This window comes from Juglans microcarpa x Juglans regia, chromosome 1D (assembly GCF_004785595.1).
Source record: "Juglans microcarpa x Juglans regia isolate MS1-56 chromosome 1D, Jm3101_v1.0, whole genome shotgun sequence".
Lineage (NCBI taxonomy): Eukaryota > Viridiplantae > Streptophyta > Magnoliopsida > Fagales > Juglandaceae > Juglans > Juglans microcarpa x Juglans regia.
The window spans coordinates 20,349,170-20,363,819 of record NC_054594.1 but is presented as its reverse complement, the minus strand read 5'-3'; the positions used below and the strand labels follow the sequence as shown (position 1 = coordinate 20,363,819).

Here is a 14,650-nt window from a genome sequence, read left to right as displayed (position 1 = left end):
AGAGTTTGTTGTCTATTTTAGTAATTTATGGTGTATACATGTAGCAGGGTTTAAACCACTCGAGTTGCAGCCGGCCCGTTTGAATAGTAGTGAGATTATTAGTTGAAATTAGATGAGGTGAGATAGGTTATCTCAGTTCTGTATCTAAATGAGTTATACAAATTATGGCAAAAAAATTTAAAAAAAGAAACTGTGAACGGGTAAGACACAACAAAAACAAAAGAAACATAAAGAAAAATCGAAGACATGTAAATTATAGAGGCTAATATCTCTCAAAATAAACACAAGAATTGTTCTCAAATCACCCAACAACTTGCCATCAGATGACAATCTATTGTATACTTTTCTTTCTGAAATCTTTTACAAGAAAATTAGCATTTCGAAGCCAAAACGAAAGCGAGGTTTTGAAGATAACATGCATGGCAACAAATGAGTGAGTTGAGTCACTTCCATTATCAATTATGCACCAACATGCAATATCTCAGTACCCATTTGACATAATAAATCAAACACCCAAAATCTTTTAAAAAACAATAAGAATGACACAGAAAGTGTTTTGTGTTGGTGGAAACGTTAGCAAAAAATTATGAATTTAGAAAGGTTGGTCATTGAGCCATCCTTCATTGTCGATGAAACTAATGTTAATAAACTTACTGAGATCAGTCTGGCTCAGCTTGTTTGACCAACTCACCCGCTGGGATGTGTCCGCCCCCGGTCCGAAGCAGCCGTGCTCATCATATGTTAATTTTTGCCTGATTATTTAAGTACCCCCATTAACGCAACACAATGAAAAATTGAGTTTTATAATGCATGCAGATTTATCAATAAATTTTGTTGTTCTAACAACAATAGACATAAGGCATCCATCAACCATATATATATATATATATGTATGTGATTATATATAGAGCAATCTCCAACTTGAGAATGGAGGTTATCCAAAAGTAATTGTGACGAGGTGTTCAATATATGATCAAGGCATAATCAAAAGAGGGGTGAAGTTAACAAAAGTCATGTGTTTAATTTCTTGTAATATTTCATAGATCAAACACCTTCAAAAAACTCTCGAGATCAAGGAAAAAAAAGAATAAATGAAATTAGGATTAATTTTGTTTTATTTTTGGAAAGAAAAGTAATAAACTCACATCATTTTTCACAACACATTATACAACTATATTTTAAAATGAAGAATAATTTAGTAAAATACTTTATCAAAGTAACATCACTTTACAAAAATACTCTCACTTTAAAACATGTGTTGTGAAATATATTATGAAATGTGTTGTGTGGGTATCATTGCTCATCATGTCATCATGTGTATGGTACTATATATATTACAAAAGTGCTCAAACAGTAGAGTAATTTTAGGGGAGAGAGAGAGAGAGAGAGAGAGAGAGAGATCTTACTCGGAGCCAACAAAGTTCCATTGATCCCATCCCTTGGGAACTACGACGTGCGAGAAATTGGAAGTGTAAAAAATGACCCTGGAATAAGCTCTCCAAGGCCTTCCCAAGTAGGTTGAACCGCTGCCGTGCAACTTGCAATCCTTGAACACAAACCCGTTTGAATCATATGGACCCTCTCTTCCCTGAGCTGTCACATAACCCAACAGACCTTCCTCTACAGCTTCTCCAAAATACGCTATGGAACATTGCTATATATACATGATTAGACATAAACAAATCATTATTATTATTATTTGCAAATAATAATTCATTTTAATTCACATATATAGAAGAATAAGAAGAAGAAGCTAAACATACAAGCTGGTTGTGCTCATGTTCATAGATTCATAATGGTAAATTAAGATAAAAAAATAAAATAAAATACACATGAGTACCTCAAAAATAGACTGTCCAGCACCGAAGATGAAATCAATGGCACCCTGGATAGTGCATTTCTGGTAGTAATGTCGTCCTTGAACATCCCATAAAGTGTCTTGCAACCCATAAAAGCCACATCGGTAGAACGAAGATTTATTACCGCTAATCATGGCTGCCACCGCCGGTGCTCTAGGGTTACTATTAATTGGATTGTTGTATGTATTCTGTTTAATTATGATGCAAAAGCAAAAGCAAAATTGATTAAGATACAGCAAATTGAGGTGGAATTTGAAGAGATGACATCAATATGAGTATCCTCAATTCAGCGCAAGGACTTTAATATTATTATTTCATATTTTGGTAAATGTATTAAAAAAACACAAACCTTTTGGAAATATCTTGGAATATGTGTGCTAATGAATTGGACACCTTTATATATGCATACATACACATTTGATCATCCAATAATGTAGATCATGTATATATGTAGGTATGTGAAAAAGAGCAAAAAATGGTTTATGTACTACAAGAAAAACGAGTATTTGCGACAGATTATTTAAGACGAAAATAATTATTTACAATAAAAATAGACTCATTTTGGCATAAAATAGTCAATTTTACAGGAAATAATTGCACACAATTAAACAGTTTTCTTGTAAAAGTAGTACTAGTACAGACTAGAAATGAGATTATTAATGATTTCTTACTCTAAAGCTCAAACTTTTGGCCACGATATTATCAGCTTGAGAGGTGAAAGTAGGGCTTTGTGCAACGGTGTCGTGATCATCCCATTCAACCCAAGTCTTTCTCTTTCCCCCTCCTTTCAGGATGATGTGTGGCTTATCATAAGGGATTATGATCTTCTCTCTACAACCACACATGAACATATTCATCAACAAATTAAGAACTGTATATGCGTATATATATTAATTACACACGCACTTGTCCATCAAATCCAAACAATATATATATATATATATATATATATATATATATATATATTTATATCATAGAGAACATGAAGTACAAGTAATGGGTTGATGTAACATATATTGTAACAGATTAAGGCATAGACCGCAATGAAAATGATCAAAAAAAAGTTTACCTATAGGTGCCGGCTTTGATCCTAATGCAAATCCATTGCATGTTGTTCGAAGGAACGGCATCTATAGCCGATTGAATGGTGGAGAAGTTGCCATGGCCAGACTGATCCACGAAGAATGTCTGATAAGGCAGCTTCTTCTTCCCTACCTGTCTGTAATGACGTTGGCCGTTTGCTGCTAAGCATAAGTACTGATCAAAACCCACCAACAGAGCAATACATGCACAGAAAATCCATGGAAGAAACCCCATGTTTTGAGCGTGGAAGGAACTGTATACGCACTGGAAAATGAAAGATGCCTTTATATATATATATATATATATATATATATATATATATGTATAAGCTGTAGAGACTGCAACTGTGATGGAATGCTTTTAAGATCATTATCATCATGTATGGCTGAGTTCTGTACTAGTTAAGGTAAGAATTGATTTTAGAGCGGAAACAGGAAGGCGGGAAAGTCAAGAGTCTGTAATTGGAACAATGATCAATTAGATTAATTTGTTGATTCTATTCTATTGATCTAAAATATGCTTGCCATATATATTTATATATATATATATATATATATAGGGAAAATATCACTCATCATGACAGATTCTAATTAATTAACAAGCTGTCGAAATTGCCCATTATGTAATATTTGCGTGAGATTCATAATATGGGTCTTTATGTCATGCATGTGATATTACAAGCGTGTATGTATGTATGTATGTATGTATGTATTGTCCACTTCATGCCATAGGCTTATAAGATAAAAGTGATTTACTATATTTGATCTCCAAGAGGAGCACTAGTCTCATGAATCTATAAATCTTGTATTCTACATCATGTATATCTAACATAATCAATTATTCTTGTATTTTACATCATGTATATATAAAATAACCAATTATTTGTCAAAAAAGGAGCTCCAATTAATGCATCATGCATGTATTTTATCTTCATTTTACATTTTGCTACAGTGATCCCTGATCTACATTTAGTTGGCACTATTCATCTATGTAAATTCTTTTAATTTTTATTCATTTTTCTTTCCACTTAGTCTTCCTAATCTCAACACTTGCTAGATGAAATGGGCTTTAATATTTTGCTAGATGCATAACTAGGAATGAAATGATTTCTATATATGCATCTAATATTTCTAATTTTTTCTCTCATAATATAGTTACATTTTTTTTTCATATTTTGATTTTATTTTTAATTTCTTTTTGCTTATAATTTTTTTATTTTGTGTATAGGATGAAATTATATTATATTTTGTATGAGTAGATATTGTAAATATCAAAAGATATGGAGATATTACAAATTTATTGATAGTTAGAAAGAATATTTGAGATTAATAAAATATTTAAAAAATAATACTTAAAAGATATGTAGAAAAACTAGATAAACTGATGAATAATATATTATAAAAGCTAATAGTGAAAATTAAAAAAAGAAAAAGAGGTGAATTTTGGTGATGTATTGCGAAAAGATATACACAAACCATTGGGAGAGTCAAGCATCGACCCATTTGAAAGGTTAGTGTATATAAGATGGAAGTTCTAAGAATTTGAGAAGATTTGAATTTGTAAAATAAACTAACAGAATTCTTCGATAGGCAAGAAATTTACACATAAAATGAGTATCTTAAAATATTTTTTGAGTAATTATTGTTGCTCAAAAAATTTATTCAAATAGCGATATACCTTATATTCCTAAATTTCTCGAAATTTGAAACTCCAAATTCAAATAAGAACTTGAGAGAATGATCTCTTTTATCTCAAATAATGTTTTGTGGATGTTTAGCTTAATTTAATGAAGTTTATGCAATGTCAATCTATTTGGTTTGGTGGCCAAACTATAGTACTCATAAATAGGAATCCAAGAATGAGAAATGATATCTGCAATTATAGAGTACGCAAATATTGCACATTACTTTTTTGAAAAAGTGAGTAAATATAAGACTCATGAATATAAAAAATTAATTTTTTCATGGTGGACTCTACTCTTTTCAAAAAAGAGTGCACGATACTTGCATAATTCATGACTGTATCTAACATTATTCTTAAAGAATTAATTAACCACAAATAAAAAAATTATACAACTCTTTTTTCTTTTATAGGGAATATGTACGCACAAAGAACAAAGCATGTACTCGTCTATTTTTTGGAGGGATCTTAGTTCCAATCCTTGTCGTTGCGTTGGGGTGATCTGGGAGGTTTTGCTCATCCCTCACTTCCACATTCCTGTAAAAAGGACCGTGGGGGGTGGGGGCAACGTGCTTTGATTTCCTTCCTTGACTGCCTGGTCGTTGTCGCCCCCGATAGTACATACTTCTCCCCCTTTGCTCCTTAGTTCTTGCACATAACACTCTTGTGCTAGGGCTTGTTCGCCTCGTGCTTCCCCCACTCCGCCTTCAGTCAGAAACTTCATCTTGAGATGGTACGTCGACGAAATTGCCCTTAGATTGTTCAATGTTGGTCACCTTAGTATAGCATTATATGAGGAGGGCACTTTTACGACTAATAAATCAGTCATGGCGGTCGTAGTACGCGTCCCTTTTCCTACTATGATGGGGAGAGTAATGGCGCCCACTAGTTGGATTAGATCTCCAAAGAATCCCTTCAATGGTGTCGGTGAGGGTCTCAGCTTAGTGGTGTCTATACCCATCTTTACAAAAGCCTCTCAAAATAATATTTCTGTTGAGCTCCCATTGTCAATGAGTATGTGCCTGGTAGTGTAATTAGCAACCAGGAGGGTTACCACCAGCGCATCATAATGGGAGTACAATACTCCTTCACAATCTTCTTCCCCAAAAGAGATAGCTACTTAGGAGTCAAGTTTTCGGTGTTTGGATGACCTGTCCGCTACATAAACTTCTTCGTATTTTACTTTTCTGGCGTGTAGCTTTCTGCTAGATGAGGAGGCGCCGCCCCCAGCAAATCCACCTGCTATTGTCCTGAATTCACCTAGGGGCCTTGTCCCTATTGTTATTTTGAGGTGCCCTGTCCCTTTCGTTATTATGGGATTCCTCCCTTTGTAGACGTCGCCTATCCGGGTTGTTGCTTCTTCGGGGATTGTATCCTCTCTCAAATTGTCATTTGGGTTTTGTCCACTCCTGCGACCATTGGCTTAGGTTCCCCTGTGCCTGCCAATTCAGTCACTCTCTTCTTTATAGTTGTACAGTCCTCTGTCCCGTGTGAGCTTGCTTGGTGGAATTTACAGTAGCGTTTATTGGTTCTAGGTTGGTTGTGTTCTCTTTCTGACTCCTCTTTTTCTTGCACGTTCAAATTATTGTGGATGAGATGGGTGCCATGCTCTTGTCGCCTTTCGTGCCTCCTCTCTTGGTGGTTCAATGCAACTTTTTTGTCCCCCCTATTGCTTTTGCATTCCACCTTCAGCTCCTTTTTTCTTAGCTCTACAAGAGCCTGTAATGTATGCTTAAGGTCGAGGGGGTCTTTCTTGCTAATTCAGCCTTAAATGGGCTGTGTGGCCAAATTCCGCCTAGCAGAGCAGCCAAAGTTATCTTCTCATCTTGGCTGTCTGTCATCAACCTTTCTACATTAAAGCAGGTAAGGTATGCCTTTAGGCTCTTTTCTTCCTTATGCTTGACAGTCAGGAGGTACACTACTGGGCGTTTGCGTCTCTTGCTGGGAATGAACTATGTTACGAATTGTCTAGCGAGCTCTTCAAAACTATCGATCGATCCCGGACAGAGCGCTCCAAACCATCCTCTCGCCACCTCCCTTAGAGTTAAGGGAAAAGATAGGCAAGCAATTTCACCTGGGAAACCGTGGAGCGTTATATGCTTCTTGAAGTTCTCTAGGTGATCTATTGGGTCTTTGGACCCATCATACATATCTATCTTGGGTGCTTTAAGCAGCATGGCCATTACATCATCGAGCTTAATGTTGCGGTGCTTTAGCTCCTCATTCTCCTTCCTTAGGTTTTCCATGCTTGGCGTCTAACGCCATTTTCAGCTTTTCTTCAGCTACTACTAACTGTGTTTTCATGTCTGCGGGTGCTACTTCTGGTTCACGAGTTGCTTGAGAACGTGTCACGATTGGCATCGGGGAACCACATTGAAGTCCAATGAAAAACTGAAATCACAGATTATAGAATCCCACAGTCGGTGTCACTGTTGAGGATGTGTCCCACCACTGGTCATGATTGCTCACCTGCAAATCGTTGAGTGGGTGGCACAGTGTGCCTGTGACCTCTCTGATGCTTAAGTCAGTAATAAAAAGTAATAATTCAAGAATGCATAAATCAGAGAGAACGAAGGTTACCTGTTGCTTATATATATAGGTATGGAGAATATATGATGAGCACCATAACTAATTAACCTTTTACTATGCTCAGCCATTATAAGAGTTATCCCTAATGTATCAGAACCATCTTAATCACGCGTGGTCTATATCCATTAGTGAGATTTGTCCCCTTCTAATAGGTCGACAGCTAGGTGTTCATCTAGTCACACGACTCGCTTGAGCCATTTATGGGTGATGGGCTTTATGTGTAATAGACCTTGGGCCAGACCAATATTAAGTCCTCCAAGATGCCTAGGGATGAAATGATTTCTATGCATCTAATATTTCTAATTTTTTTCTCATAATTTAGTTACATTTGTTTTTCATATTTTGATTTTATTTTCAATTACTTTTTGCTTATAATTTTTTTATTTTGTGTATAGGACGAAATTATATAATATTTTATATGAGTAGATATTGCAAATATAAAAAGATATGGAGATATTACAAATTTATTGATAGTTAGAAAGAATATTATAAAATAATACTTAAAAAATATGTAGAAAAAAAATAGATAAGCTGATGTATAGTATATTATAAAAATTAATAGTTAAAATTAAAAAAAAGAAAAAGAGGTGAATTTTGATGATGTAAAATATACACAAACCATTGGGAGTGGTAAGCATCGACCCATTTGAAAGGTTAGTGTATATAAGATGGAAGTTCTAAGAATATGAGAAGATTTGAATCTGTAAAATAAACTATCAGAATTCTTCGATTGGCAAGAAATTTACACATAAAATCATGAGTATCTTAAAATATTTTTTGAGTAATTAGTGTTGCTCAAAAAATTTATACAAATAGCAATAAATGTAGTAGGATATATAAACCTTAAATTTCTAAATTTCTCCAAATTTGAAACTCCAAATTCAAATAAGAACTTGAGAGAATCACTTTTATTCAAATAATGTTTTGTGGATGTTTAGCTTAATTTAATGAAGTTTATGCAAGTCAATCTGCTTGGTTTGGTTTTGTGGCCAAACTATAGTACTCATAAATAAGAATTAAAGAAATGATATGTTCAGTTATAAAGTGTGCAAATATCGTACATTACTTTTGAAAAAGTGAACAAATATAAGACTTATATAAAAAATTAATTTTTTCATGATGAACTTTACTCTTTTTTAAAAAGAAAAAAAGAGTATACGATATTTATATAACTCATGACTGTAGCTAACATTATTGTTAAAGAATTAATTAACTACCTACAAACAAATTATACAAGTCGTTTTTCTTTTATAGGGAATACGTACGCACAGAGAACAAAGCATGTAATCGTCTATTTTCCTCGATCGATATTCCCCTTAAAATTAAATCATGCGGACTGTGTGTATATATATAATATATTCATTATTTATTGTTTTGTGTTTAGAAGAGATCAGTATATAGGTTTAATCCATGAAAGTGAGAGTATACTTTCAAGTTTCAACTTCCAATAGTTTTTAGATCTCAATTTATTTCATCTTAATATTTAAATATCATTCAAATATAAATACATTTTAATTTCAAATTTTTAATTTTTATATTTAAAAAATATAAAAAAATAAAACAAAAGAGATAGGCCATTCTGTAGGATATATATATATATATATATATATATATACATATAATACGTCTCATATTATATATAGGACAAAAAACACTAATTTGAATCTCTACTTCCTAGAAATAATTGGGGTTCCTCACACATCCAAAATTAAAGAAACACATCTACTAAATAATATTGGACATTTTGAGACGACCTCTCACAAATCACCATATATAATCATAGTAGTTGTCCAGGTTGGCAGCTGCATGCTATTAAAATCATAATCCAGATCACGATGAATTTTGGATTCCTAAAACGGATTTTCATGTAAATTTCAATATTATTCACTCACAGTGTAGGGACTAGGGCTGCAACCCGATTTGTTACAGTTGGGTTTGTGCCCGACCCGACCCGTCCAGTTTTGGTTCCATTTAAGACATCACGCCGACCCGACCTGAACAGAAGCAAATCGGATCGAACCCGTATGACCCAACCTTTGAAAACACCATTTATTTTTACTTTTGACGCTTCCAGAAATGTAAACATTTACAAACACTAGGGAGGAAGAGAGAAGTGGTCTTGGGAATCTGGGATTGAAGGAGAAAGCTGAGAAGGTGAGGCATCCCAAGCCTCGACCTGCCCACTCCTAGCACCAACACTATGAAGGTAATGAAACCCAACAGCAGCGGTGGCGGCAACAGATTTGTAAACGGCGGCGCCTAGCTCGAGCAATGCTACACTAAAGGCAGAGCGTGTGGCGAGTTAAGCTAACAGATTTGTAAGCCTTTCGGCTGGAAACTAAAAAAAGCCAATCATTTTTTGCTTCTCTCCTACTATGCCTCCGAAATCAAAACAGATTCTTTGAAGCTTTGCAACACTGCCCTTGAAGTTGCACAAAATAAATCCTCCACAGTATCGAAGATATCTGAACAAGCAAGATTGTCGAGTGCTGAAGAGGCAGTCATTGAGGACTTCAAATTTGTCAACGTTGCACGCCAGTTATTAGCAAAATAGGGAATGTGGTGCTCAATATCGAGCAAGACGCCTAGACGAGTTCGTCAAACTCGACGGTGCCGTTGCCGTTTGGAGTCCATGTTGGCTAGAAGGACGTGGAGCTGGTCGCCGAAAGGCTTGAGACTGAGTGAGCGAAGAAGGCCGAATGGGCGGCTCTCGGATGGATTGCCACCAATTAACAAACCCGTTATTTAGTCGGGTTGAAGACCCGCTCAAGTGATACCCGGTAAAAGTCGGGTTGGTTTGGATTAGCCTGATCGGGTCTAGCGGGTTTAGGGACAGTGAATTCTACTCAGAGTGGGGCGAGGGTTCAAATAGGATAGCAGCCCTACATACTAAAGTCTAAAGCAAAAGTGGCTGCAGGTGATCTTTTGGCGTTGGCCAAGAAGAATATACAGAACTTATATATACATACATATATATATGAAAATTTTATATATCATACTATCATCTCACTCTCATTCCACTAAATAAGATATGACACATTTATCACTATTAGATGATTTACCATTAAATGATAATTTATTACATATTTTTTTATTATCTAATGGTGATGAATGTGTCACATACTACTTAGTATGATTAAAATAAGATGAGAGTATAATATATAACATTACTCATACACACACACACAAATATAGAAGATTCGTCAAATAATTAATTGGAAAATTTTTCTTTTCCATTGGTATTCCAATATAACTTGTTGAATTTTTATCATTCTAAGTCGCACCTACCTACCGATATGCGAATTTTAAGTGTTTACATATTTGAATGTTAAACGTATAAAACCATTTAAAATGTATCACATTAGTCCGTGTGATTAGAAATGATAAAATTTAAAATGATGAGTTACATTACTTGTTAGAATAACATAAAAATTAATGCTCTTCTTCATCATATATTTTGTAATCTCCGGTTATCCTTACTATGTGACATTTTATAAGTGGATGCCATATAAGTGAATTGATAAAAGCGGCCACTTTGAAATGAATAAATCTTCCTATTAATTACTATCTACCACCCTACACCCTATAAAAACAAAAAAAAAAAAAAAAAGTGTCAGATATGGGGTATATGGATAAATAGTAACTGATGCATAACAAAACCCCTTTAAAATATGCTAAATCAATATGTATGGCTGAGAATAACAAGACGTAGGATGAACATAATTTTAACACTAACATCAAATTTATGGCATCCATTTAAGTTAATTTATCGTGTTACTGTATCGGATTTAGACAAGTTTATATGCATTCATGATATTTTATCTTTCTCACTCTATGATTGATTGTATAGATAGATTTTTCTAATGAAGTTATATTCAAATCATATTATTACACGCATTAATATAATATATTAATAACATCCATAATATAAGGAATGTATGCTTTTTTATAAGCTAATAATTAAGATTGGGAATATGCTGTGATTAGAAAGGTATAAACTTTCAAAAATTCAAGCATGGATTAGAGATTGGAGTACTCAAAATAAGTCAGTCAGCTACTTACTAAATATGAAGATGAAGAACCAGGAATTTCTGCAATATACACCAACTCCTGAATTCCTCATGTATGGAGGCGACATGGATCTGGGTGGAGTTTTAACAATTCCCTAAATGCCGAATTCAGGAGTTCTTCATTTCTTCGAGTATTGATCTTCACTCTTCAATTAGTATGGCATTCTTGTAACTAACATAAAGGTTTTAAATGATTCTTCACAATTTGAAAACTTTTGGTTTTAAAGATACGTAAATGTATTGAAACTTAGACAGCTAAATTCATAACGATTCCAATAATATCGCAAAAGATCCAAGTGAAAAGCTAAAGCAAGGTATCTTAAGTTTTAACTGCTATGTAACAAAATCGAAATGTAATTTAAACTGCATGCGGACTCTCCTCAACATTCTCATTCTTTTTCTGGGAAAAAAAAGGGCCGCCCTATGGATATCAATATTTGATGGGAGCAATAATTTCTAGATGGGAGCCAAGTTTCTCCTCGGCTGCCTTCTCAGCTTTGACCCTCAGTTTTGTCAATTGCTTCTTTCTCTCATAAGCAACCTGAGACCTCTCCTTTCTCTTCCTCTCAAGCTCCTGCAGAGTTAAAACGGCATAACAAATGTTAGAAACGCTAATGGGAATCATTTGCAAGCAATTATTAACTAATGGAAGGGTAATGAACTTTGAAAAACCATGCAAATGATATTAAGAGATTGTCTATTTGATTTTCTAAATAAACGATCCATTGGATATCCAAAGTCCGAACTCTAAAATGTAATCCACTGACTTCTTGATTTTCTAAGTGAATGAAAGATCCCTCTGATATCCAAACTCGAAATAGTAATACTATCAAGTTATCAAACAAATGCTCAAGAACTACAGCAGAGGCAAAGTAAAGTGACCTCTCTCACTATTAGAAGTATAATAGCACCAAGGGTAATCGCGAGTCAATTAAACTTCCAAGTTCGTTCAACTGAGGATTTTCTAAAATTCAAGTTTGAAAGCAAAAATTCAAGCTATACATTTATGCCTAAAAGCAGTACAGAGCGCCCAATCATACAGGAAACTAGGCATCCAACACTCGATAATTAAACAACTTTTCCAAAAATAAATTTAACCACTAATTAACAAGTTATTTTAATGTTATTGGAAACAATGACAAAAAGGGACAGCCTCAAGTCAAGTGTCTAAGAAGTAGCATGGAATGCCAGCAGTGAAACATGTGATGAAAGCACATCGCTTAGACTGAGCCTTACCATATTACAAATTTTTTTGATCAGTGAGCCTTACTATATTACAAATTATCCGAGCAATCTCAAAAGATTAACCGTCCAATAATTTTTCCGATAATAAATTTATCTGGTAAGATCAAATTATCATACCATATACAATCAAAGATTAAGTTTACGGAAAGCACAACTGCTCATATGTTTGCCGCATGATTTCATAAGAATAATCAAGACGGCTACCAGTGTATGACAAAAACAAAAGCAATTAATGCCAATTAATGCCTACAGTGTATGACAAAACTATCATCCAATTCTTTTTTTAAAGGTAAAACTAACATCTAATTATGAAGGTAAACCAACAAAAAATTACGCAAAGACCAAAAGGAAAAGGCAGAAAATTAATTCACGAACTCTCACCTTGATAGTTTCATAGTGGTTCCATCCAACCTCGGAAGAAAGCTTGCCCAACAAGCAGTATTTGTGTCCTGCTTGAAGCCTCAAAACCCTGATTTTTCAAAACCCAGAGGTAACAATCATTTTTTTTATGAGTAATATAAAAGATCATGATATTTGAAAACCATCAAATCACTCATGAGGTTCAAATTAAAATAAAAACTCCAGTAGAAAAAAGAAAACTTACTTGAGAGCATCAGGAATGACCATCCGCTTTTTCTTATCGTACGGAGGTGGAATCCCCTCATAGGCCTTCAATCGAGCAAGTGCTGCTGCTCCACGCTTGGTCTTGTGTGGAATCATGCTACAAACAACAACAAAAATTTTAATTTGGCACACAATTCAAAGGAGCCAACGTATCTATAACAAAAGTTAAGGAGCCATCAACGACCAAAAAATATTTAAGACAAATGGGTTTCGAATTTTCTTAGCCAATCGTCTACCAAATGAAAGAACCAAAAGCCATCTCTAACCAAAATCCAATGCAACACTTTTAAAATTATCATTGATATAGAGAAACGTTTTCTCAAAAAAGAAAAAATACAGAGAAATATATATTTTTTTATTCGCACCGCGTGTGTAAAGGAATTTTTCGCAAGTTCTCCTTGAATAATTCAAGGAAAAATCGACCAGTTCGACTAGAGATTGTTTGCACCCAATGAGATTTGAATATTGTTAAGCTTTGCATATTTTTATGAATAAAATTTCTTGATTACCGATAAATAAATTTGAAAAAAAAAAAAAGGATTTGAACGTTGGACTTGAAGGTAGCATACCACCAAGGCCAGGGCCTTTACCACTTGAGCCAACCCGGGTTACATAGACAGAAATATATCGAGGAACATACCCACGAATGGTGCGCCAGAGGATCTTAGCAGGGGCACGGAAGTGGATGGGGCCATGGGAAGGCTTGGTGTTCATGCGCTTACGGAGGAACCTCATGTACTTCATCTTCTGGCGGACCAAACCACCAGAGATGGCGATCTCCTCGCACCGCACCACCACCACCTTCTGCCCGTTCAGCAGCTCCTTCGCTATGATCGAAGCCAGACGACCCAGCATGTGATGCCGCGCGTCCACCACCACGCGCTTCGCGCAGATACCTGAGCCCGACACCATCTCTGCCTCTCTCTCTCTCTCTCTCTCTCTCTTCCCCTCTCTGCGAAGCGGCTGAGTTTTTAGGGTGCGGGAAATGAGTGTGCGAGAAACAGAGGTTAGGGTTTTGAGGGGATTATAAATGCGCGTAATGCGTTGAGGTTTGGATTGGGTAGTTTTCGGGTGTACGTGTTTACTGTGGTTTGGATGGGCTTTCGATAGGTATCGACGGCTAGGATGTACCAGAAAAATTGAGAGGCTCTCTGTATTGGGCCAATAGCTTGGACCCAAAAAGCTTGGATTTCAGGCCATTACGTATTGGCCCAATAGTTTTAATACTACGAAGTATTCCTTTATCCACAATGGAACTAAAAAATCTTTTATTATTATTATTATTTTTTTTAATTTTCTTCCCTTAGGAGTTGTGTGGTGTAAAGATGACGAGTAGAATAACTCATTTTTAAATAAAAATGATAGTAACATATTATTTGACAACTCAATTTAAATAACTAAATATAAATTATTTTTCAAATTTTTATTTTCAAGTTTCTATATTTTCTTTAGATAAAAACAACTTGTTGAGCTGACTTTCCTTCTAAGAAAATTTAAAAT

General features: G+C 34.9%; 2 protein-coding genes across 2 annotated transcripts; both read right to left on the bottom strand.

Annotated features, from left to right (window-relative positions):
• Positions 1-592: 592 nt before the first annotated feature.
• LOC121239641 (probable pectinesterase 29) lies at positions 593-3,176 on the bottom strand. Its single transcript, XM_041136951.1, has 5 exons — positions 2,929-3,176; positions 2,531-2,690; positions 1,841-2,047; positions 1,407-1,654; positions 593-752 (listed from the first exon to the last, which is right to left on the bottom strand). Exons 1-5 carry the CDS (start codon positions 3,174-3,176, stop codon positions 593-595), a joined length of 1,023 nt encoding a protein of 340 aa, XP_040992885.1.
• An 8,352-nt stretch (positions 3,177-11,528) lies between these two features.
• On the bottom strand, positions 11,529-14,191 carry LOC121265230 (60S ribosomal protein L13a-4-like). Its single transcript, XM_041168780.1, has 4 exons — positions 13,791-14,191; positions 13,131-13,247; positions 12,908-12,995; positions 11,529-11,855 (listed from the first exon to the last, which is right to left on the bottom strand). Exons 1-4 carry the CDS (start codon positions 14,060-14,062, stop codon positions 11,712-11,714), a joined length of 621 nt encoding a protein of 206 aa, XP_041024714.1. The 5' UTR covers positions 14,063-14,191; the 3' UTR covers positions 11,529-11,711.
• Positions 14,192-14,650: the final 459 nt, after the last annotated feature.